The 22,524-nt window shown below is 45.2% G+C and overlaps 1 protein-coding gene across 3 annotated transcripts; it reads right to left on the bottom strand.

Annotated features, from left to right (window-relative positions):
• Nucleotides 1–401: 401 nt before the first annotated feature.
• gabrd (gamma-aminobutyric acid type A receptor subunit delta) lies at nt 402–22,198 on the bottom strand. 3 transcript variants are annotated; one of them, XM_043232039.1, is made up of 10 exons: nt 21,950–22,198; nt 12,230–12,342; nt 11,906–12,021; nt 11,284–11,351; nt 4,494–4,714; nt 4,067–4,149; nt 3,760–3,897; nt 3,452–3,607; nt 2,884–3,092; nt 402–1,609 (listed from the first exon to the last, which is right to left on the bottom strand). In XM_043232039.1, exons 3-10 carry the CDS (start codon nt 12,015–12,017, stop codon nt 1,298–1,300), a joined length of 1,299 nt encoding a protein of 432 aa, XP_043087974.1. In that variant the 5' UTR covers nt 12,018–12,021; nt 12,230–12,342; nt 21,950–22,198; the 3' UTR covers nt 402–1,297. The 3 variants fall into 3 exon arrangements, with proteins under 3 accessions (XP_043087974.1, XP_043087972.1, XP_043087973.1); XM_043232037.1 differs by lacking the exon at nt 12,230–12,342; XM_043232038.1 differs by lacking the exon at nt 21,950–22,198 and having other exon boundaries at nt 12,230–13,015.
• Between the last annotated feature and the right edge of the window lie 326 nt (nt 22,199–22,524).

The following is a 22,524-nucleotide window of genomic DNA, read 5'->3' as shown; positions in this document are numbered from 1 at the left end:
TGTTTACATGGAAAAGTGTTGTACTTTTGTTAAATATTGGTTTACAATTACAAACGTAGTTAAACGTTTAGTTAACCATAATCAAACGTATGGGCCTGTAATGATCAAGTAATCATGAGAACCTTGATGAAATGGTTCTGGACTGCTTTTCTCAAAAGCATCACAAACCTTAATCAAGTGGATCATAGTGGTGGCAAAGGTTATACGATCATTTTAGGCTTACAACTACTTACAAATTCAGCCCTGATATGTTTAATTAAACAAAATTGAATAGTCCTGCCTTGTGCATCAGCCCTAACAGTGTTGGAACGTGGACCAGAAACAAGCACAAGCATATGTTGGAGTTATTATTAATACTAGTTCATAGGCATTTTCCAATACAATCTCTAGACACTCCAATCTTGGGTGACAAGAACAGTTTTTTATTTATCAGCATTGTCATGTCTTTATCCTGGTGCCCAGGGCCCTCACAGACTTACCACATAGGTAAGGTAGATTAATGTTGGCATTAATATATTTACAAAAAAGCAGGAAAAAATGCATCACATGTCTATTTTCATGCACAAAAACAATGGGCTGATTGTCATGACAATCGTAAATGTTGTTGTGGCACTTCAGAACTATAGCAGAATTAAAGCCGCCTCTGACAAAAAGGCTAAACTAAAGATATCGAAAGGGATGAAGTGCTTAGAAATAAGTCACTACAGTCATTACAACCATCATTAATTATGGGCAAGGTTCCTATGGCTCATACGTAAACACATAGCGGTTTCTGCTTATATTTAAACCCCATTGCTGCGAGAATAATAACGTTAAGATAAAGACAATATGTAAGAGAATGCATACAGAAAATATCTCATTTGTATGTTAATAATAATTCCGACATCTTTGAATTTTATTTGAGAACAACATTAAGTTGCAAGAAACACACAGATATATTTCCACCAGTCCATTTTAACAGTTATGTCTGACAATGCCACATTTCTTTGAGGAAAAAATGAACGAAAAAAAAGATTAATTTACAAAGCAGTATAAATTTCTTCTTTAGTTCATTCATACCAGTACTTAGAAGGCTATTCTGGTGCACATATTATGAAAGAGCAAAAAAGCAATAAGGAAATGTAAAGATGCAGAGGTATGTACCGGTCTTTTAATGCAACAGGCCCCTCTTCTTCCAAAACAAAAAATGTAACATAATGCATATAACATATTCTAAAAGACTACTTTATATCTTTATAACTGTTAATAATCCAAATATTTATGTACATGCAGAGCTCAAAATTTGAAAATGAATCATTTACATTGTATATGCCACCCAGTAGATGACATTTACCACAGCAAAGGTGAAAGGGAAGACAGCTCGGGCGTAGATGTCGATGGTGTCGGCGTCGATAGGTTTGCACTTGCAGCATTTCTTCTCTTCACTGCTTTCCTTCTGTGTCCGACGGGACTGAGAGCCACGGACCTCTGTGTCTTCATGTGGATCTCCAGGAGCGTCAGTGGTCCGCTGGGCCCTGTTCTGCCGGTTTGAGACGAGGAGGCCCTGGTTCATGCCGGCCACAGAGAGAGAAAACAAAACCATGGCCTGTTTTCCGTTCTTTACCATGGACTGCAAAAGAACAGGAGGAGAAAAAAAGTCACTCACTGAAAATTACTTAACATTTAATAAAAAATAAGGCCATTCTATCATGACATAAATCAGGTAAATTCAGTTTTTGTTAAACTTGTCATTTATTTATTTAGCACCTTTTATTAACTTTAAGGTGCAGCTGTAATATTTTAATTAGAATAAACTTTTATTTGGAACAAATCTGGTCCACAAACTTCAGTCCACTCACCACCACATTGACTCTTGCACCACACCACTGTTGTATTTCATTTCGGACTTCAATTCCCATCATCCATTGCACTGATGACACACAGACACACACACACACACACACCTGATTGCACTCATCACATGCTCACCTGCATTCAACCACTCACACACTTTAAATAACAATTTATCCCTCTATTCCACGGCGAGTATTGTTTAGCGTATATCACTCTTCCAGCTATAGCTACTCTACGGAACCATTCGTAGTTTGATCTCCTGCCTTGTTCTGTCCTGGCCAAGGAGGTCATTAATGAGCACTCGCCCTGTTCTGAAGCAGCCCTGTTGTCTGATTATGAAATGTCTAACTGTCTTGACTCTAGTAATATGATGATGTGATTTTGAGCTGTCTGTCTGGTCAATCTCTGTGTGTTCTGCCCATGTCAGTCAGCAAGCCTCTCTGTGAACAACCTACAGTCAGTGAGACACCCACCCATCACCTGTCACTTTACTTTGACTCTCTCAGAGTCTCACCAATTTCTGTCAAAAAATCAGATCAGGTTTTGTTTGAATTATTTGTCTATCTGGCCAATCCACTGCCAATCAAAGCTCAATAATTCCTGTCTGTCACCTATGACACCAAACTTAAAAGATCTACCTGTGTTGTCTCCACAAATATGTCTCTTCCACCATTTGTCTTTGAATTGTCCTAATGGTCCTAGTCCCCCGCTGAATTTGATGGAAACTTTGAATCTACAAATGCACTCCATGTTTGTCCAGTGAACCCTGTCACTGCCAGAGAGAAGATTCAGAAACCATCTGATTGTCACGTTTTGTTAAGTGTGTCCATGTAACCATCTGCCCTACCAGCCTTAGTCTATGAGTCCATCTATAAACTGTCACCCAGTCCTATGCATGCTATTAAGCAACTAATAGATATAACAATAAAATAAAGTGTTACCAATCTTCAATTTACCTGAATTGACCCTACTTCAGATTTTAGAGTATATGTATGTTTGTTATAGCACACAGTTTCACCACTCTTTGCAAAATTCATCATCTTATGGTACCTCTGCACTCTTATTCGTCTTGACTTTGGCTTTCTCCTTCTTGCTGTAGTCTGCATTGTAGTGAGCAAAAGCGTACTCAATCAAGGCAGCGAACACAAAGACGTAGCAGATCCAGAAGTATACATCCAGAGCTTTGATAGCAGAAGCACGGGGCAAAGATGAGCGAGCACTGACCATCAGCGTTGTCATTGTGAGCACCGTTGTGATTCCTAAGGGTTAAAGGGAACATGGAAATATTCCTTCAACTTGTCAGGTTCAGTTGTGTGTGTGTGTGTGTGTGTGTGTGTGTGAGGGTTGACATGTAATTATAAAGTTACTTATAGCCAGTAGTATATCTGTTGGGGATATAAAGTGGATTTTCATCAGACAGTCTACTAAAACTCTTAATAACTGGTAGCTGGTATGTAGTTGTGAAGTAAAAAACTTGTAATATCAAAATAAAGTGTTCACCTATTAATCGTTCAAACGTACAAATTTGTTAATTTAAACGTGCAATATATTGAGAATATCTAGTATAATTTAGAATATAAGACACACGCGCATATAGTGAAGTGTACATTTTACCGACCTAAAGACACTCTTGCGGGCACCGCTGATTGGCTGATCCAGAATGAAACCCATGACATAGCAACCAGTAAGATCGAGGGCATGTAGGACTGGATGATGTAAACTCCTCGGTTACGCCTTAGTTGAAAGCGCAAGCTGAGACGTGGAAATCTCCCCGCTGTTTGAAAAATGACAATATTTGCTTTGAAAATATGTAATATGATTCCTGAGTTAACAAAATAGTAATTAAAAATGAAAACAACAGTTGCAGCAGCAGCAGCAGCATTAGCAATGATGTTTTTATGTATCAGTGCCGCTGAAAAGCCTCACCGGATTTAAAGTTCATCATCTCTGTGACAAAGCGGTAATCTGTGATTGTGAACTGGGACAGCTCCAGTTTGTCCAGACCGTGAATGAGTTTCTGACTCTCTGACCAGTGATACACAATATCTTCTGAAGAGTAGCCATCTGCAAAACCACCAACAGGAAAAGGAAAATATGTGATTTTTGTGAAGTATAGTCCCAGGCATCAATATCGTGGTGTGGGTTTTGTGCAGGAACCATGAAATTGCTCATGAAGTTGAAACACTGTAAATGCAAGAGAGAGATGCAAGTTATGAGCTTTCCCTTTACTCACAGCTTTCCAAGTCTAGCATGCATTCCTGTTCATCCATGGGGTATTTTGTGAGGTCCATGTCGCATGCAACCGTAGATGTAATTCTGAAAGGGAAATAAACATTTTGTCCATAGAGCAGGTCGCAGAGAATAAATGATCCCCCTGTGATCATGTCTTAAAACTGGAAAATAAATGATATGATGCTTCGAAAATAATGATGTCGATGTCTTCATATTTTGTGTTGGTGAAATGAGCTAAACGAGCTGACAGATTATCTGACCGTGCTCCTCCCGAACCTTGTTAATAAAGCACATGCCTTTAAGTATTCTTCACTTTATCATGACCTCTCAACATTCCTCCTTTCCTCTGCTGCCCAAAGTCCTTTAACCTTATCGCCAATGCAAAATTACAAACTCTTTTAAAATGCACTTAAAGCATACCCACGTACCGACTACTGTAGAGAACGACTCCATCAGGCTGCAGACGTATGAGTTTGTTCTCCACAGTGACGTCGTGAAACCAGGCTGATTTGGCATTAACTATGAATGTGTCTGGTAACCAGAGTTTGTCCACAAAGCGGCTGTCCAGGCCGAGAGTTTTGTTTGTGTGGTTGTACGAGAGACGATCATCTCTCCAACTCTGCCGCAGAAATACTGTCATGGTGTATTCCTGGCAAAACAAAATGACACAAACAAGACATTTACATCTGTTTAGTTTCTGTGTTTCTGAGAGGAGTGTTGTTGTGTACAGTACAGATTTACAGACAATTGTACTTTTAAGTCAATGCATTACAACGGTTTGATCGTTGATATTGGGTGCCGTGCTTTCTCTTAAAACATGTTACAAATCAATAATTATTATAGATAATACTATGAATGATTAATTTTGAAATACATTCATGTGCTGTGGTCAGTGTGGCGTGACAAGGGCACACACTTTGGTATAATACCATCAAGTTGGTGAAAGCATCAAATACATCTGATGAACCAAAACAAGGACCATTCTTGACTTAGGACAACTATGATGAACATTTTTGATCCTCTTCAAATGTTGACCACTGTAATAATGGTTTGGTCAACATTCACAACATTTGCTGGTATGGCCTGAAAATAGATTGACTGATCAACCGGATTATCATATCATATCATGGTAGTGCTAAAAGGTTTGAGTTAGAGACTTAAATTTATTATTCAGTATATACTTCTACCAAGTTTCATAATATCCCTGCGAGCAGTTCTCTGGAATAGACTGCATGAGTTACGGTTTCTAGTTTGGACTTTGCATTGTTTTCATAGTTATTGATGTGATTATGTCGTTCTATTCAAGTGTGTCTTGTTATGTCACGTTCCCCGGACTCTGTGTTTATGTTTTCGTTTCGTGCCATGTGCTCCCTGTGCCCTGCCTTCCCTCTGTGTTAATTATGTTATTGTCATCAGCTGTGTCTCGTCAATTACCCTGTGTATTTAAGTCCTGTGTTTTGAGTTCTGTTGGTCCGAGCGTCAAGGTCCTTACCCGATGTCTGTACCTGTGTTTATCCTGCCTGCCTGTTCGACCTGCCTGCCTGTCTGTATATCCTTTATTTTGCCATTTTGGAATTAAACCCTTTTATTTTCATTTAATCTCGTTGTGTGCTCTCGTGCTTACCACACAACCGTGACAGAACGCTCGGACCTACAAAGTGTAAATAGCGGCGTATTTTCCCCCTTATTTTTCTTGTTTTGTTTGCCATGTTTGCCCAGTTTAAAGATCCAAACTTCCTCATCCGCCTGCTGGAGCAGGGGGATTGCTCTCTCGAGGACTATACAGAACTATTCCTCGAACTGGCCAACGACTCCGCTACCCGACTGCTCTCTGCTCGAAATCTATTTCCGCGGACTTAACACCTCCAGCCAAGCGCAGCTGTCCGGGAGCGGTCCTCGAGAGAGCCTCGCCGCATACGTCGAGTGGGTGCTGGTGTCCTGCAAATCAACCATGATGGTTGCGCCTGAGGACAACGACACCAGCCCCACTCCAGATCCAGAGCCTAGCTCAGCCCTTCACCGCATGGTCGAGCCCCAGCCTGAGCCCACCGCTAACACGGGGGCGGAGTCGAGCGCGACCACGGACCCATCGCCAGAGAGAGCGACAGAGCCGTGGAGCGTAACAGGACCCGAGCCGTGATCGTCAGACCAGGTGCGCGAGCCAGCAACGGAGCTCCCGCGCGGTGGAGACAGCCGACTGCGCGAGGAGAGCGCGGAGTGGAGCTCCGCCCACTACACATCGGCTGAGGATGAGCTGATCATCCACCTGGGGCTGCTGGATCTGCAAAGGGAGCTGGATGATGTAGACTTGGACTTGGACTTAGACTGGGCACCTCCCCTGTATCCTGAGTTCCTGTTCCCGTTCAGCTACCCAGTAAGCCCGCTGGTTCCGCCCAGCCGTCCCGTTAGCCCGCTGGTTCCGCCCAGCCGTCCCGTTAGCCCGCTGGTTCCGCCCAGCCGTCCCGTTAGCCCGCTGGTTCCGCCCAGCCGCCCCGTTAGCCCGCTGGTTCCGCCCAGCCGCCCCGTTCCAGTGCCCGCGCCACGCGCGCGCTCCGCCCCGTTCCAGTGCCCGCGCCACGTGCGCTCCGTCCCGTTCCAGTGCCCGCGCCACGCGCGCTCCTCCAGTTCCAGTGCCCGCGCCCACGTGCGCGCCCTCCGTGCCCGCGCCACGTGCGCCTCTCCGTGCCCGCGCCACGTGCGCCTCCTCCCGCCCGCGCCACGCGCGCCTCCGTGCCCGCGCCTCGGCGCTTCCAGTTTTCCCTCCTCCCACCCTGGTCATACGCCACCGATGGATCCCAGCAGCCCCTGCGCTCACCCTCAGCTCACCATCCAGAGCTCGCCACGGGTCTGCCGGTCTCCATCGCCGCCGAGGTTGAAGGATCCTCGCCTCGCCGCCCTGCCTCCGAGACCCAGACTCCTCCTCGGCTCGTGAGACCCGCCGGCTCCCCTGGGCTCCTAGCTCCTCCTCTCCACCGTGGTCCGTCAGTCCACCAGCTTCACCAGGCTCCATCGTCCCTCCGGCTCCGCCTTGGTCTGTCGTCGACCATCCGTCGCCTCGGGATTCCTCTCCTCCGGCTTCACCTCGTCCCTCCATCCCACCGGCTCTGTCAGGCTCCTCCTTCCCTCCGGCTTCACCTCAGTCCTCAATCGCTCTGGCTCCGCCGCGTCCTTCCTGTCCCCCGTCTCCGTGTCAGTCGCCGAAGCCTGCGGCGTCGCCTTGGACCTCCAGCGCCTCGACGTCACCCTGGCTCTTCGGCTCTCCGTCTCCGCCTCAGTCTCCTCCACCACCTGCTCCGCCGCCGTCGGTCGGCCCCATGGAGTCGATGGCTGCTCCTCCTCCATGGCTCCTCCCTCCGTCGGCTCCACCGTGGACCACCATAGCTGGGCTCTGGATCTCCTCCTGCTCCGGACTCCTCCTGTCTCCTCCCTGGCTCCTCCCTCCGTCTACACCTCCTTGGACCCTTCTGCCTTCTGCCTGCCCACTCCTGGGGATCCGTCCTCCACCACAACCTCCTCCCAAGACCCGGTATCCCCAAATCTTAGTCATTTTGGTTTTTGTTTGTTTTTGTTTGTTACCCTTTAGGTGCGAGGACGCACCTTCCGGGAGGGGGTAATGTCACGTTCCCCGGACTCTGTGTTTATGTTTTCGTTTCGTGCCATGTGCTCCCTGTGCCCTGCCTTCCCTCTGTGTTAATTATGTTATTGTCATCAGCTGTGTCTCATCAATTACCCTGTGTATTTAAGTCCTGTGTTTTGAGTTCTGTTGGTCCGAGCGTCAAGGTCCTTACCCGATGTCTGTACCTGTGTTTATCCTGCCTGCCTGTTCGACCTGCCTGCCTGTCTGTATATCCTTTATTTTGCCATTTTGGAATTAAACCCTTTTATTTTCATTTAATCTCGTTGTGTGCTCTCGTGCTTACCACACAACCGTGACATGTTAATTATCCTCGTTTGGTCTGTGTATTTAAGTTTCTGTCTGTCTTGTCAATGTTATGTCTTTCCACAACCTTCATAGCTTGAAAATGTCCTATCTGTAGATTCATTCAAGTCTGCTTATCACTATCTTCACCTTTGTTTTGGTGTGCTCCGTGACATAGTATGTGACCGAATGTGTGCACTCATACAGCCTTTTACAATAACTTAATCAGAATTAAAATCATTTATAAACGTTTTAGAACTTTGACAGCAAAGCCCCGTTCTCATTAAATCATTATCACGTGTTAACATTTTGTTTTAAAGTATTGGTGACACTTTAGATTAGGGAACACTATTCACTACTAACTAGTTGCTTATTAGCATGCATTCATTCTAATATTTTAAAGGACTGTGAAAAATTAAACAGCACATATAATAAACACACATATGCCATTTAATAATAAATGATGGAGCAAAGTCTACTGATGAGCTTTAGCCTGGAACATGCACATAATTCAGGCTTTCAACTCATACCCTCATAACAAGATCAGGACAATTCTTTACTGGATGTGTTATGTTGCTCTGCCTTTCTCTTTAAAGGAGTCATGAGAAATCAATTTTAATCTTTTGACAACTAATTCACTGAACCGTTAAAACATCCTGCGGGTTTGAGAGCTTACAAAAAAGACCAATTACTGACGTTTTGCAAAGTGCCACTGTGATCTTTTGGCTTGCTTAAACCAGGAGCTTTAATAAAGACTTTCAATTGTCATTAACGTGAACCCATATGTATCATACACTCTAAAAAACTGTTTTGGTAAGCCAGTGCTGGGTCAGATATGGACAAACCTAGCGTTTGATTATTTGAACCCATCCAGTTGGGTTAAATATTTGACCTAACATGCTGGGTTGTTTTAATTAAATCAAATATTAATGGAAAATTATAATTGCTAGCTTAAAATGAACCCAAAAATCGGATGGAAATTAAAAAGCAGACACAGAATTACTAGAGACAACTGTAATAATCGAAATGTGAACATTTATTAATATGTGAAAAAATATGACAAACTAAATTACACAGCTTAGTTTTCAAGTTATTTAACTCCTTTAACAAGCATTTTAGAAAGTGTATTAAACTGTTCTCTGTTTTCCCTTTTAACCGAAATGGTGTGAGTGAAATCTGAGCTGGCGATAGGCTGCTCTCCTTCGGGGTGACCTGCAGACCTGAGACCGCTACCAGACTCGCGTTTCATCCGACTTCATAACCTGTTTATAAATAAACAGTACAGAGAACAGAACATTTTAACATCTAAAATAAATCAGAAGCGCTATCTGTATGTTGCATTGTGTGAAATAAAATCATTTACAGCAAAATAAAAGCTTAGTAGAATAATACAATAAGATGTACACGAACCTTATTAAGGAAGTCCAGAGGATCGTCAGCGCTGAGGACTTGCTCTCTCCTGAGATGAAGGAAAAGCCCCCGCTTCCACTGAGAGCTGGGTTATTTCATCAGAGGGAGGGGGACGGGTGTATCGTTTGATGGTCAGTGAGATTAACCCAGCAACTAACCCAACAGCTGGGTCACACAAAAACAACCCAACAGTTGGATTTAAAACATAACCCTGTGTTTTCTAGAGTGTATAAAGGCAACATATCGGATGAATTCTGTTAGCGAAGGACAAGAGTTTATGCATATAGAAAAATTCTCTTGCATTAATTCTGATCATGGCTTGTCTTGAGACAAAGAGAGGTTTATTGTAGGAGTGCACCAACTGAAAGAATTTAAGATCAATTTTGTTTGCCACAGCCATTAATCGTCTCTTTAATTATAGGATTCTTAGAGGATTTTCAAAAATGTTCTCTCTGTTTGCTCCACACAGAGATCTGATTTGATCATCATCCAATCTGAAATCACATGAAGAAACAGGAAAAACTGAGACAGATTAAATCCAGAAGAAATGTAGAGAACGGCGTCTCTAAAATCCCAGACTCTGATCTCTGATCTTCTAGTTGCTTATTAGCATGCATATTATTAGCATATTTTTATATAATTAATTAACATAACTGTCATCATTTTTATATGACCTACAGTATATTTCCAGGCGTGTATTAAAATTTTAGCAGCGAGATCATCATATTTAGCGTCTTATTTATCTCTGTCATGCTGCTTTGATCTTAGTTGAGTTGGTCCAGCCTTATTTTATATCCTACAGGGTTAGACATTAATGAGGGCTTGGGGCAAAAAAGCCTAAACAATGCTCCCCAATTAAAAAAAAAATGGGCAAAATAAGCCCCTGTTCAATCAAACTAATTTGATTACGATTAAAGTAAGATTTTAGATCTTTAAAGACATTTAGATCTACTAATCCATTCGAAGAATTTAACATTATAACCAAATATACACATTTCTGGCCAAAGAGAGTTCAGATTAGTCGTCAGTGTTGAAGAATGAATTGACTGAAGTCCACCCTAATTTGTTTATGAGAGTACAGAGCGGTGAACATGATTCAGAAATCACTTCAGTGATTGGTGAAGGTCTTTCTCTCTCTCTATATATATATATATATATCTATATATATATATATATATATATATATATATAAATAAATAATATATATATGTATATAATTGTAATCGAAAAATGTATATCATTTTTAAATACTTTCAGTATTATAATTGACATTTCAAAAGCTAATGTTTGCACCTTTACTAGTCAATGGCTCACAACTAGTGTATGGTTTTGCAAGTTCTAGTGTGTTGGAGGGTCAGGTTTCTGTAAACATCTTGTTTTAGGGAACTCTTCTTTTGGAACTGGTTGGAGTTAAGCTCTGTTGCTGCCCCTCTGGAAGTGAGTTTCAGACCACTCTGTGATAAAAGGTAATAGATTTTAACGATATTGCACTTACTTGTTCAAACAAAAGCTTTATTAAAAGTCAGTGGACCACATACTGTGGAATACCATCTGCTTAGAAAACTTAGCATCCTTGTGACTTCTACATTTGTATATTTACCAAATTTACTTCCTGCATTTTTACAACTGAGCGTAGTGTTTATATTAACACTGAAATGTATTGTTGTTTCTTACGTGTCCAGTAATTTTTACATTTATTTGAAAGTTTTCCCTCAATGGTGAATTTAGATTTACTCTTGCTGTTTATTTTATGAATTACGCTGGAACTGAATCCGCTCCATTTAGAAAGAAATAAAAAATAGGTTTAATGATGAAAATATGATTGTTTTCCAGTACAACAACAATACAAATCAAACGAATAACACATAGGGTGATATCCAACACCTTACCATGTTGGCTTCTGAGATGTGATCGATGCTGGCTACTTCAATGGCCATGGCCACATTCACAGGAGGTCCTGAGGAGACGTATGAAAAAAGAAAAAGCTGTGAATGTGACCGTAGATTTTTTTTTATTAATTCTATAAATATTTAATTACACAGTATATTAGACAGTGTGAGAAGAGAGAAGTGTAAGACATGGTTGACAAATTCACCATTTTATTTTGCATGAAGAAAAAGCAAAAAAGTTGGTGTACAACATATGTGTGCGATTAGTATGTTTTCTCTTAGAAAAGCATTTAAAAATAATGAACATCAATGTAAATAAATTGTAACCCAAATTATAATGACTCATTCATTATAATCAATTATACATTTATACAGTTTCATAAATAAAAACCGGTCTGCAGAGTACAACCATTGACCTGCTGAGTAAGATAGTTACGTATCAATGCTTCTCACAAGTTTGTTTCTTATGATATGTTTCAAATATACGTGGGCTAATTGCAATACTCTAAAAATAGACTGTGGAAACTGGAGCGCTTGCTGTGGGATGTGCTGTGAGAAACAAAGCTAAAAGTGACCGCAGGTGTTTAAGCAGTGTGGTGTAAAGTGCACATTTAAACCTCACCTCCGATGCCTGGGCGAAAGTTTCGAGCGTAACCTTTCATTAAATCATCCAGATTAGGCAACCAGGATATTTCAACGTCTGTACCAACGTAATCACCAATATCACTCAGCATGGCCCTGCAGGGACACAACAAACACATGGTCCTCACTTTCTCTTTCAAAAACTGCACAATAGATGCAGATGTAGATGTGTGTAATTGCACTTTTATATTGATATTGTCACGGGGCGGATGAAGCACAGCACAAACAGAGGCGTTTGAACCCCGGAGGGCGCGTTTATTTAACAATATATAGGTGATAGGTGAATGGTGAGCCGGTGCACAACCGCTGTCAGTGGCGTTATCTTCTGGGTGCTCGGTGCTCTGGGTGCAGTCGGTGAGTACGGCAACGGTGATTCTTGGGGGAATTAGCTCCGTGTCGCGGTTCAAGGACTGGCTTCTAGAAGATACAAAAGAGATAACAGTCAGAGACAGCATGTAGGAGTGTCGTAGCTCACTGGAGTGCGAGCCTGACGTGGCTTATCTGGCCACCGGCAAACGAGCTCCAGGTGCGGCGAGTCCGGTGATTAGTGGCTTTCCCAGGTGATGGTGGTTTATTCCCAGGGCAACGCTGATGGTAGCTCGGGACGCCCGTCACACTCCCCCCCCCAAGCGCTGTCCTGGTCCTGGCGGAGAAAACAGATGAGATCAAGGGGGATACTGGGGGTGGGCGGGGAGTGACCCCTGACAGACCTGCAAAAGCTGACCACAGCCGGGAGAGTCCGTCGGCGTTCCCGTTGGCGGTTCCAGCGCGGTGTTTCACATCAAAGTGGAAGTCCTGGAGCGCGAGGAACCAGCGGGTCACCCTGGCATTGGTGTCCTTGGCCCGGGACATCCATTGAAGGGGTGCATGGTCGGTCAGCAGGGTGAACCGCCGGCCCAGAAGGTAGTAACGCAGCTCCAGGACTGCCCACCTGATGGCCAGGGCCTCCTTCTCCACCGCTGCGTAGTTCCTCTCGGCTGGGTTCAGCTTCCTGCTGATGAAGAGTACGGGATGCTCCTCACCTGCCTGGACCTGGGACAGGACAGCTCCCAGACCCACGTCGGAAGCATCCGTTTGCAGGAGGAAGGGGCAACCGGTCCGGGGCTCGCAGAACCGGGCTTGAAGTCAGGACTTCCTTGATCCGGGTGAAGGCCTCCTCCGCAGCGGGGCTCCAGGGTATCCTCTCGGGCTGCCCCTTCCTGGTCAGGTCTGTCAGAGGGGCGGCTATAGAGGAGAAGTTGGGGATAAAACATCGGTAGTATCCGGCCAACCCCAGAAAGGCGTGCCTGGGACTTCGTGGTTGGACGAGGAGCCTCCCGGACGGCCGTGACCTTCTGTTCTTGGGGTTGGATTAGGCCCGGCCAACGCGGTATCCCAGGTACTTGGCCTCGTGAGCGCCAGGTGACATTTCCTGGGGTTGGCGGTGAGTCCAGCCCGTCGGAGATCCCGCAGCACCGCTCCGAGGCGCTCTAGGTGTTCTTCCCAGGTCTCAGAGTGAACCACCACATCATCCAGATAGGCGGCATAGTGTTGGTGAGGCCGGAGAATGTCCATGAGCCGTTGGAACGTGGCGGGTGCCCGTGTAGCCCGAAGGGAGGGTCCGGTACTGCCAGTGGCCACCGGGGGTTGAGAAGGCCGTTTTGGGCTTTGCTTCGTCGGTTAGGGGGACTTGCCAAAAGCCTTTGGTGAGGTCCAGTGTTGAGATGTACCGGGCCCTCCCCAGGCGATCTAGCAGTTCGTCCACACGGGGCATCGGGTAGCCATCGAACTCAGAGACCTGGTTGAGCCGCCGGAAGTCGTTGCAGAAGCGGAGCGAGCCGTCAGGCTTGGGGACCAGGACGATCGGGCTGGACCACGGGCTGGTAGATGGCTCAATTACCCCAACTTCAGCATTTGTTGGATTTCCTCCTCTATAGCCCGCCGACGAGCCTCAGGGATACGGTAGGGCCGCTGTTTTACTATGATGCCGGGAGGAGTTTTGATGTCGTGCTGTAGGATGTGGGTCTGCCCGGGCGATGGCGAGAACACATCCGAGAACTGACCGACCAGATGTTTGATGTCTGACTTCTGGGCGGAGACAGCATGACGCTCATGTCGACGCGACCGGGGCTTCCTGGGTGGTGAGGGCGCTAGGTTCTCCTGGTCCCCACCCATTTCTTCAGCAAATTGACATGGTAGATCTGCTCAGGTCGGCGTCGGTCGGGTTGCCTGACTTTATAGTTTACTGGGCCCAGCCGTTCCAGTACGGTGTGCGGTCCCTGCCACGTGGCCAGAAACTTGCAGGCCTGGGTGGGGACCAGAACCATGACCCGATGCCGCCGACTTGGAATTCTCGCGGCTGGGCGGGGCGGTTGTAGTGGCGTTGCTGAGCTCTCTGGGCCTCCGTCATGTGTTCCCGTACCAGGGCATCACCCGTTCGATCCGGTCCCGCATGGCCTGGACGTGTTCGACGACCGACCTCTGGGTCGCGGCTGCTGCTGCTGTTCCCAGGCCTCCTGGCGACATCCAGCAGGCCTCGGGCTGACGGCCAAACAGCAGTTCAAATGGTGTGAACCCAGTGGAGGCCTGGGGCACCTCTCGAATCCCGAAGAGGACGTATGGGAGAAGTAAGTCCCAGTCTCTCTGCGATCCTCGGCCGTCACCCGCCAAGCATCCGCTTGAGGGTCTGATTGAATCTTTCGACCAGGCCGTCGGGTCTGGGGATGGTAGACAGAGGTGCGCAGCTGATGAATCTTCAGCAGCCGGCAGAGGTCGGCCATCACACGGGACATGAACGGGGTGCCTTGGTCGGTCAGAATCTCGCTGGGGATGCCGACACGGGTGGAGAGGAGGAAGAGTTCTTGGGCGATGGCCTTGGCGGTAGCCCTTCGGAGAGGGATAGCTTCTGGATACCGGGTGGCGTAATCGACAATCACCAGAATATGTTCGTGGCCCCGGGCAGACTTTGGCAGCGGCCCTACCAGATCCATCCCGATGCGCTCGAAGGGCACCTCGATGATAGGAAGTGGTATAAGCGGACTGGGGGGAGGAGGCCGGGGCGACGTACGCTGGCATTCAGGGCAAGCCTGGCAAAAGTTTCGTACGTCTCCATCCAGCCCCGGCCAGTGGAAACGGTCCCGGATCCTTTGGGTGGTGTTGGCGACCCCTAAGTGTCCCGCCAATGGATGGGCGTGGGCCAGTTCCAATATTGTGTCCACCTTTGACTTTGGGACCACCAACAGACGCTTTTCCTCCCCCCTTCGCTGGGCAACACAGTAGAGCAAACCGTTTCTCCACGATGAAGTGCGGAGAGGATGGGGCTGGGCCGACTTCCTCTCCTCGAGGAAGCGCACTTGATCCCAGCAGTGTTTTAGCCTATCATCGTCCCGTTGAGCCGACGAATGAGCCCCCTCCAGTAACCTGCTGAAACACATCAAAGAATACGTTAGCGCGTTAGGAGGGGACTCACCATCTCTCCCGCTGTCGGAGGTCATGAGTGCAGTCTGGCGGCGGGCCTCTCTTCTTCTCTCGGCGGCTTTGGTGTGCTGTCGGCCCGGCAGCGTTCTTGAGAGCCTCCGGGAAGCCCGCCAGTCCCGCCCGAGGATCACCGGCACCGGTAGGTCTTGGACGAGGCCTACCTCCAGGTTCCAGCTTCCACCTGCTGTGGTTATTTTGACCCAGCGGGTCGAGACTTTCTTGGTGTCCCCATGGACACAGGTTATCGGCAGGCGTTTTCGGGCGTGGAACGGGAGGTAGCAGGCGGGACTGACCAGGCTGACAACGCTGCCAGAGTCCAGGACGGCGTTTAACTTGCGCCCGCTTAAGGCGATGGGGACGGCCGGCGCTCGTGGGGCACCTCCTGGTGTAACCCACAGCCCGCTAGCCAGGCCTGGGTTCCCGAGCTGGGGTGGTAGAAGCTTCCGTGGGCATGGGTTCGTCCTTTACTGCAGGCCCGCCGCCCGCTCTACTGGCCGCCAGGTGCCCTCCGCGCGCGCTGCTCCTGGGGTGCCCTCCGGGAAAAGGTGGCGCTCGCTCCCGGCTTCCTCTTGAGTGCCGCTTCAGCCAGCTCGACCGCTTCCACTAACTCCGAGGACGTCCGGGATTGCGCATGCCGACCGCCTGGCGGTAGGATCGGGAAGAGCCCGCAAGAGCCGGTCGATGACCACCCTCTCGACGATCTGGCCGGGGTCGGTCCTGATCCAGTAGCCAATGTTGGGCTAGACGGGTGAGCTCGGCGACTTGAGCCCGGGCCGTCGGCGTGGTTGGAACGCCCAGTCAAAGAACCCTGGGCTGCGCGTGATCGGAGATAGACCGACCCTTCCGAGGATCTCCCGCTTTCAGGTCGCTATAGTTGGCAGCCAGGTCAGCCGGCATGGCATAAGAAGCGCGCTGCGCTTCTCCAGTTAGCAGCGGGGCCAGCCGCTGCGTGCCCACTCTTGGCGATCCATCCTTCCGTGGCGGCGACATTCTCAATCTGTAAAAAAATCTCTGGGTCGCCATAGCTGGTCATTTTTGGAAGGAGTTGCGCTGCTTGAATGCGGGGATCGGGCACGGCGGGCGCGATAACCCTGGGCAGCGAGCTCCTGCTCGAGCTGCCCTTGTCGGTTCGCCAGGTGTTCTACGATCTGCTGCTGTCGAAGGGACACCTCTGTGAGTTGCTGTAGCAGCTCCTCCATCTCCTGGCCGGCCGCGAGCGCTTAGCTGGAGGGGGACAAGAAGAAAAAAGATGAGTCGGGTAGGTGCCCTTTAAACAAAATGGCGTCCGCGCGTTTTTCGTTTTCTTATTTTTTCAACGTGTTTGTGAGTGCTTCAACATGCCCGCATTCTCCACCACTTGTCACGGGCGGATGAAGCACAGCACAAACAGAGGCGTTTGAACCCATTTAACAATATATAGGTGATAGGTGAATGGTGAGCCGGTGCACAACCGCTGTCAGTGGCGTTATCTTCTGGGTGCTCGGTGCTCTGGGTGCAGTCGGTGAGTGCGGCAACGGTGATTCTTGGGAAATTAGCTCCGTGTCGCGGTTCAAGGACTGGCTTCTAGAAGATACAAAAGAGATAACAGTCAGAGACAGCATGTAGGAGTGTCGTAGCTCACTGGAGTGCGAGCCTGACGTGGCTTATCTGGCCACCGGCAAACGAGCTCCAGGTGCGCGCGAGTCCGTGATTAGTGGCTTTCCCAGGTGATGGTGGTTTATTCCCAGGGCAACGCTGATGGTAGCTCGGGACGCCCGTCACAATATATATTACGGGGACATATTTGGTTGGAAGTAGTCCTGAATGCAGGACCGATGGACTGAAATGGTGTCGAGGAAAACAGGATAAAACACAGAAACCCAGAATGGTTTAAAATAGAACATACAGGCATAGACTTGGGGCAATCAATCAAGAAGCTAAGGAGGTAATAATGACAGTAATTTATGCTAAACAGACATAAAGGACAAATTCAATTAACAGAACCGACCATGGGAATATACACCTTTTTTATATTGCATTTTAAAAAACGGCTGAACTTTATAGTGTAAATGAAACATAATTTCAATTAATAATTGCGCTGAAAATAATATTCATTTGTCAGTTTGACTGAATGTGTTCCTTTAAACCCTATTTTAGCATATCACTTGCAATTTTAATGAGACATTGGCGTCACAAGTGCTTGTTTTGTGTGTGTTCTGATTGCCCTTGTGTGACCTAGATTTCTGTCCTTCATTATAAGTTTGATCCCATTGAGAGTTGTCTGGACCAAATTTCTCTACAAGGATAGGAATACCAGTCAATTTTGACCTTTTGAGGACAGTTTTTAGGTCCCCATTTTTTAGGCTTTTTTTTGGATAATCTAAAAATGCCTGTAGCTTCCTGTAAGGAGGTTTATGTGTATGGTTGGTGTAGGGCAATAACACATACAGTCTGTACAGTATAAAAAACATTATGTCTATAGAATGTCCCCATGAAACATGGAAACACATCACATGTGTGTTACTCTTCATCGTTACCCCTTTATGCGCTCCTTCTTAAAGCATCCAGTGACAAAGCTCTTTTTAGTTCAGTTTTATCTGACTATGAGAAAGAGAGCAAATACAGCCCTTTCAATTTAATAAACAATAAATTCCTGGAAATCATTAAATCCTGTAAGAATATCAAGAGTAATATTTGACGTTATTTATTGTCTGCTGAAAGTAATTTGTTCATGTATTTACATGTTTAGATCTCATTTAATGTTCAATGGTTTGAATAGTGCCACCTCATTGTATCAATTTTCAAACACTCATTATTGCATTGAAAGGTGAAAAGGTGGCTAAAGGAACAAAACTGAGAAAGTTAACAAGGGGAACAAGTAAAAGCAGCAATGGGCAAACAGAGAAAAACGCTGAGATACAATGTAAAGGAGAAGGGGAACACATGGAAAAGATGTTGCAGTGATTTACTGGGTTAAAGTTCATTTCCTTTGCACTGTTATGCAACAAGTGCCCTGTGATTGACATAATCAATGAAATCTGTAGAATTGGTTGTGGGGCAGCATTTGCCCTTGACTTTGGGGAATCAATGACGGAATTCAACACTAATCAACAGTACAAGAAGTCATTTTATAAAACTGGAAATAAAGGTAGTCCACATTACATTTTGTGACAATATAAAATATCTTTTAGATGAACCGTTAGGACTGGGTCTTCACCCAGAGATGTTGAGTGATTCTTTACTGCATTAAAAAAAAGGAAAAAAGCCACAAAAGATGAGAAAACTTTGCTCCCAACAATAATTCTTGAAGACCAGACTGGTTTCATTAAATAAACAAATGGTTCTCAATTATTACAGATTATTCAATATAACAAAGTACTCTACATCAAGGTCTCAATCTGAAATACTGTCACTAGTGGGGTGGGATTATCTCTTCTCCACATTCATTTCATAGATACTCTTTTATGCATACCCTATGGCTTCAATATAGACTATAACTATTTTAAGTTAATGTGTCATAACTGCAGGGCTGCTTGCTACTGTATCTCCAGTGCACTTTGTGTTAACCTTTGTCAATTACTTCATAAACCTAGGCTTTCTCAGCATGATTCATTATTATACATTAAGACAATCCATCTAAGACAGTTCCTATAATATTCTCTGCTCTGGAAAAAATGTGCTGTCCTGTTAACGACCCAGCTGAAAAACAATCTTCTGAAGCCTTATCTTTTAAATTTAAAATACTTAGGAATCAATGACACTAAGATACTTGTTTATCTGTTCACGCTATACAATTATTAATGAACTCTTGGCTGTTGTTGTGCTCACAATTTATTGCAACTGAACCTTATGTACGTGCCGCTGCTCTGTGAATCATGTGCTAGTTTCTCCACTGCGCACCTAGCATTGCTCGTCTTAAACAAACATACACTCATCAGAGAACACGTCACGACCACGTTGTGCTAGCTACCAAGAGCCGCTCACATAAAATTTAAGGCACTGGATGTTTGTCAACAAAATAACCACTAGCTCTGAACCTCTTTACCTAAATTCACTATATGTGGATGCTGATTTCACCTGGATTGTGTAGGTTTGGTTTAGTGAAGGTAATGTCCTAGTGAACACGGGTGATAAAGGTTACATGGCAAACTGTCAGTGAGTAAAAATCAAGGCTAAAATTGTGCAGTGAGTGCCCAGCATAAGGGTAAGGATGTAAAAGGTCCCCTAATAATTAGGGTAGTAGCCTGAGATGCTAGTTCCTGAGGCTTTTAGCACCTTGTAAGCTCTCTTCGGTAGGCTGCTCATAAATTCCTTAGGCTTGAGCTGGGTGAATTAAATTAAGATGGGCAGCTTTCGAGAGTTCCTCTGCTTAATTGACCTCCCTTCTCAGCTGTTGTTTCTGTGTTACTGCATGTTAAGAGCTTACTTTCAGAACAATCAGCAAACTACACCTTCAACTTCATACAAGCGCAATTTGATTATAATGTAAGGTTTTGACTGTACTAAGTTGGCCACTTTACTTTAAATTTAAACACACATATAAATTAAATGACTGAACAAAAAAATTCTAAAACAAGTATCAACTATGCTTCAAAGACTAAAAAATTAGGAATTAAAAAAAAAATGTCTTGCTGATGTGCACGAAAACCAGCCATGTATTGGGCATTTCTTGGTTGGCATCTTCATTCCCCCACCTCTTCATCTTCATCCTTGTTAAGTATGCGACTGCAATGTTGTGCAGCATAGCTGTTACTATTATTACTGCATAGCACGTTTTTGGAGCAAACAGTAGACCACCGCTGGGCTTAAATAGCTAGAAAGTGCAGCTTCCTTCCACCTCCCTGTTGTACATCCGACAAAACTACACGCAACATGGTGTGCCTCGTTGAAATCGGCCTCCCTGTTCTTCATAGGATTAGCCACGGGGTGAATATGCCCTCAGTGGGTACCCGCTCTGCCCAAGCAGCCTCCACTCTCCCTGGGAGCTTTGTGGCTCCTGACCCACAGATGAATTGCTGAACACAGAGGAGTCATGTGAGCTTCCGGGCCTTTAAACCTGTTGCATAAAACCTCAAGTCAGTATGTAATCACACGCATGACGGTGCAGAGTGTGTACGGCTGTCGTGATGTCATGCTGCTGGATGTCCTCTCACAACTGAATCACAACAGGATATATATATTGAACTACTCATAATACAGACATTATCAAATGCAAATGGTATTGAGGCTGCTGTCTGGGCTGAAGATGGAGGCGGAGGCCTGGGAGGGTTGAGGACACAAAGATGGCAGGTGAAACTGTTAGTTCCTCTTAACATAAAGAACCTGGCTCAGGCTCAGCTTGAGTTAGCCCTACTCCTCCATGGATGTCAAAACCATTGTGGAACTGCTAGTGGATTTTAATTTGCTTTAAATTAGCATTCACAGGTAGAAAACACACAACCCCTTCACAATCTCTCTTAGAAAAACAACAACATGTATGTCCAAGAGAAACACCAAATGAAAACTGGCTTGCTACTTCTCTTTCTGTCTTTTCAAATCACATAAAATAAACTGAGATTGTACATCAATTGAACTAATTATTTTGTAAAAGCCAACCTCTTGTACAAGGCAAAAGTCTAGTCTTGTTCCACTTACAAACCTCTGTCAAATCCTAAATTTCACATACAGATTCATCCCCAAAACTAATCCCATGCTGTACAAGCTCATATGTACACAAAGGGCAGAAGAGTGTTGATGTGTTTATGAACAGCATGTGAACTGAACAACAAGCAGGTGTATATGGGTCAAGGACAAGACATCCCTTATTAGTGTCCGCATCAAATCAATGTAGAAAATGATATATAGATAAATAGAATGCAAATGTCAACTTGCAAAACGTCAAATACCATGTGGATGAAATTATATTATTCAATAAAAAATATGTAAAAAATGAAAAATGGGGTTGGAATGTTAACTCTTATTGTCGTGATGCTTGAAAACCCATTTTGACCCATATTTGATGAAATATGCGTATTTTAAAACCGTATGATCCACTGAAACGTATAAACGTTTATGATAGAATATTCCTTACACCTGTGTACCACCAGCAAAACATATTTCTAAATAAAAAAAACACGTCCATGAAAATCTGACCCATTTCCAGGCAACAACGAGAATGAGAGAAACAAGCACAGGGTGTGTGTGAATGTGTGCGGCAGCATCTACATAATGACACCATATCCATGATATCCATGAGAATGAACGCTTTTGGATGAATCTATCTTCTGATCTGCGTTGAACATTAAATTCGTCACACAGCGCCGGACAGGCTCCTTCTTGTTGAAAAGAGAAGCGTAAAACGCATCAATTCTAAGCCTCGCTGGAAAATATCAGCTTAATCCATCACTGGAAAGAGAGGATGATGGATGCTCACAGACCAGCTGAAATTCTCAAACGCATTCATTTACTGTTTAAAGCTTGTTCGGTAAAGATTTCTCACACATTTCCAAACGGTTTGACAATCAATAAAGCTTTCTTTCGAGCACGTAGCAGTTGAATAGATCGTGTTAAGAACAGTTTTCACACTGCGTGAAGGACACACGCATCTTACCTGCTCCTTCTGTTCCCCACGATGAGCGCAAACCAGAAGATCGTCACGGCAAAACTCAGCGCATCCATGTTGCGCAAAATTGATTCGGACTGAAAGGAGACGGACAGATTAATATCCTAATTTCCCCAGCCTCTTAAGAGAATCGCAGGAAAATTATATAATGATCCATATTTCAGCCAGTGCTTTATCCAGAAAGCTTCGTACATCACTCGCTTCCTCTCACTGAAGCCTTCAATGGCGAGCTCCGTTTCTCGAATGAATCTTCTTTTGATTCGGTTCTTTTTAACGACTCGGTCGAATCGACGCAAGCGTTCTTGAATTAATTCGTTGCCTGTGCGATACTGGCTAATAATTTACTCCCTAAATGTATGCTTTTTGTCAAACGTAGTGGAACTGTGCGTGTTGTGCTAAGAATATTATATTTTGCATAAAGGAATAATATCGCAGCCTTATAACTGGATGGCATTAAAGTGGTCTATCTATGGGAAAACAAGACACTTGACCAGGAAACCAAAACTGACTGGTGTTTTTATTAAGTATTATGTGCCTTTAATCTCTTCTGCCTATAAAAAAAA

Source organism: Puntigrus tetrazona, unplaced genomic scaffold (genome assembly GCF_018831695.1).
Source record: "Puntigrus tetrazona isolate hp1 unplaced genomic scaffold, ASM1883169v1 S000000495, whole genome shotgun sequence".
NCBI lineage: Eukaryota > Metazoa > Chordata > Actinopteri > Cypriniformes > Cyprinidae > Puntigrus > Puntigrus tetrazona.
Note: the sequence above shows the minus strand (reverse complement) of the source record. Positions and strands in the feature narration are given on the sequence as shown.

Bases quoted from the DNA above. Each gene is read 5' to 3' on its own strand.
- gabrd (XM_043232037.1), bottom strand. From the start codon at position 22,017: ATGGATGCGCTGAGTTTTGCCGTGACGATCTTCTGGTTTGCGCTCATC. The intron at 12,022-21,949 runs GTAAGATGCGTG...GTGTCCCTGCAG, and splicing joins GTGGGGAACAGAAGGAGCAG to GGCCATGCTGAGTGATATTG. The intron at 4,715-11,283 runs GTAAGGTGTTGG...TTGTTTTGCCAG, and splicing joins ACATCTCAGAAGCCAACATG to GAATACACCATGACAGTATT.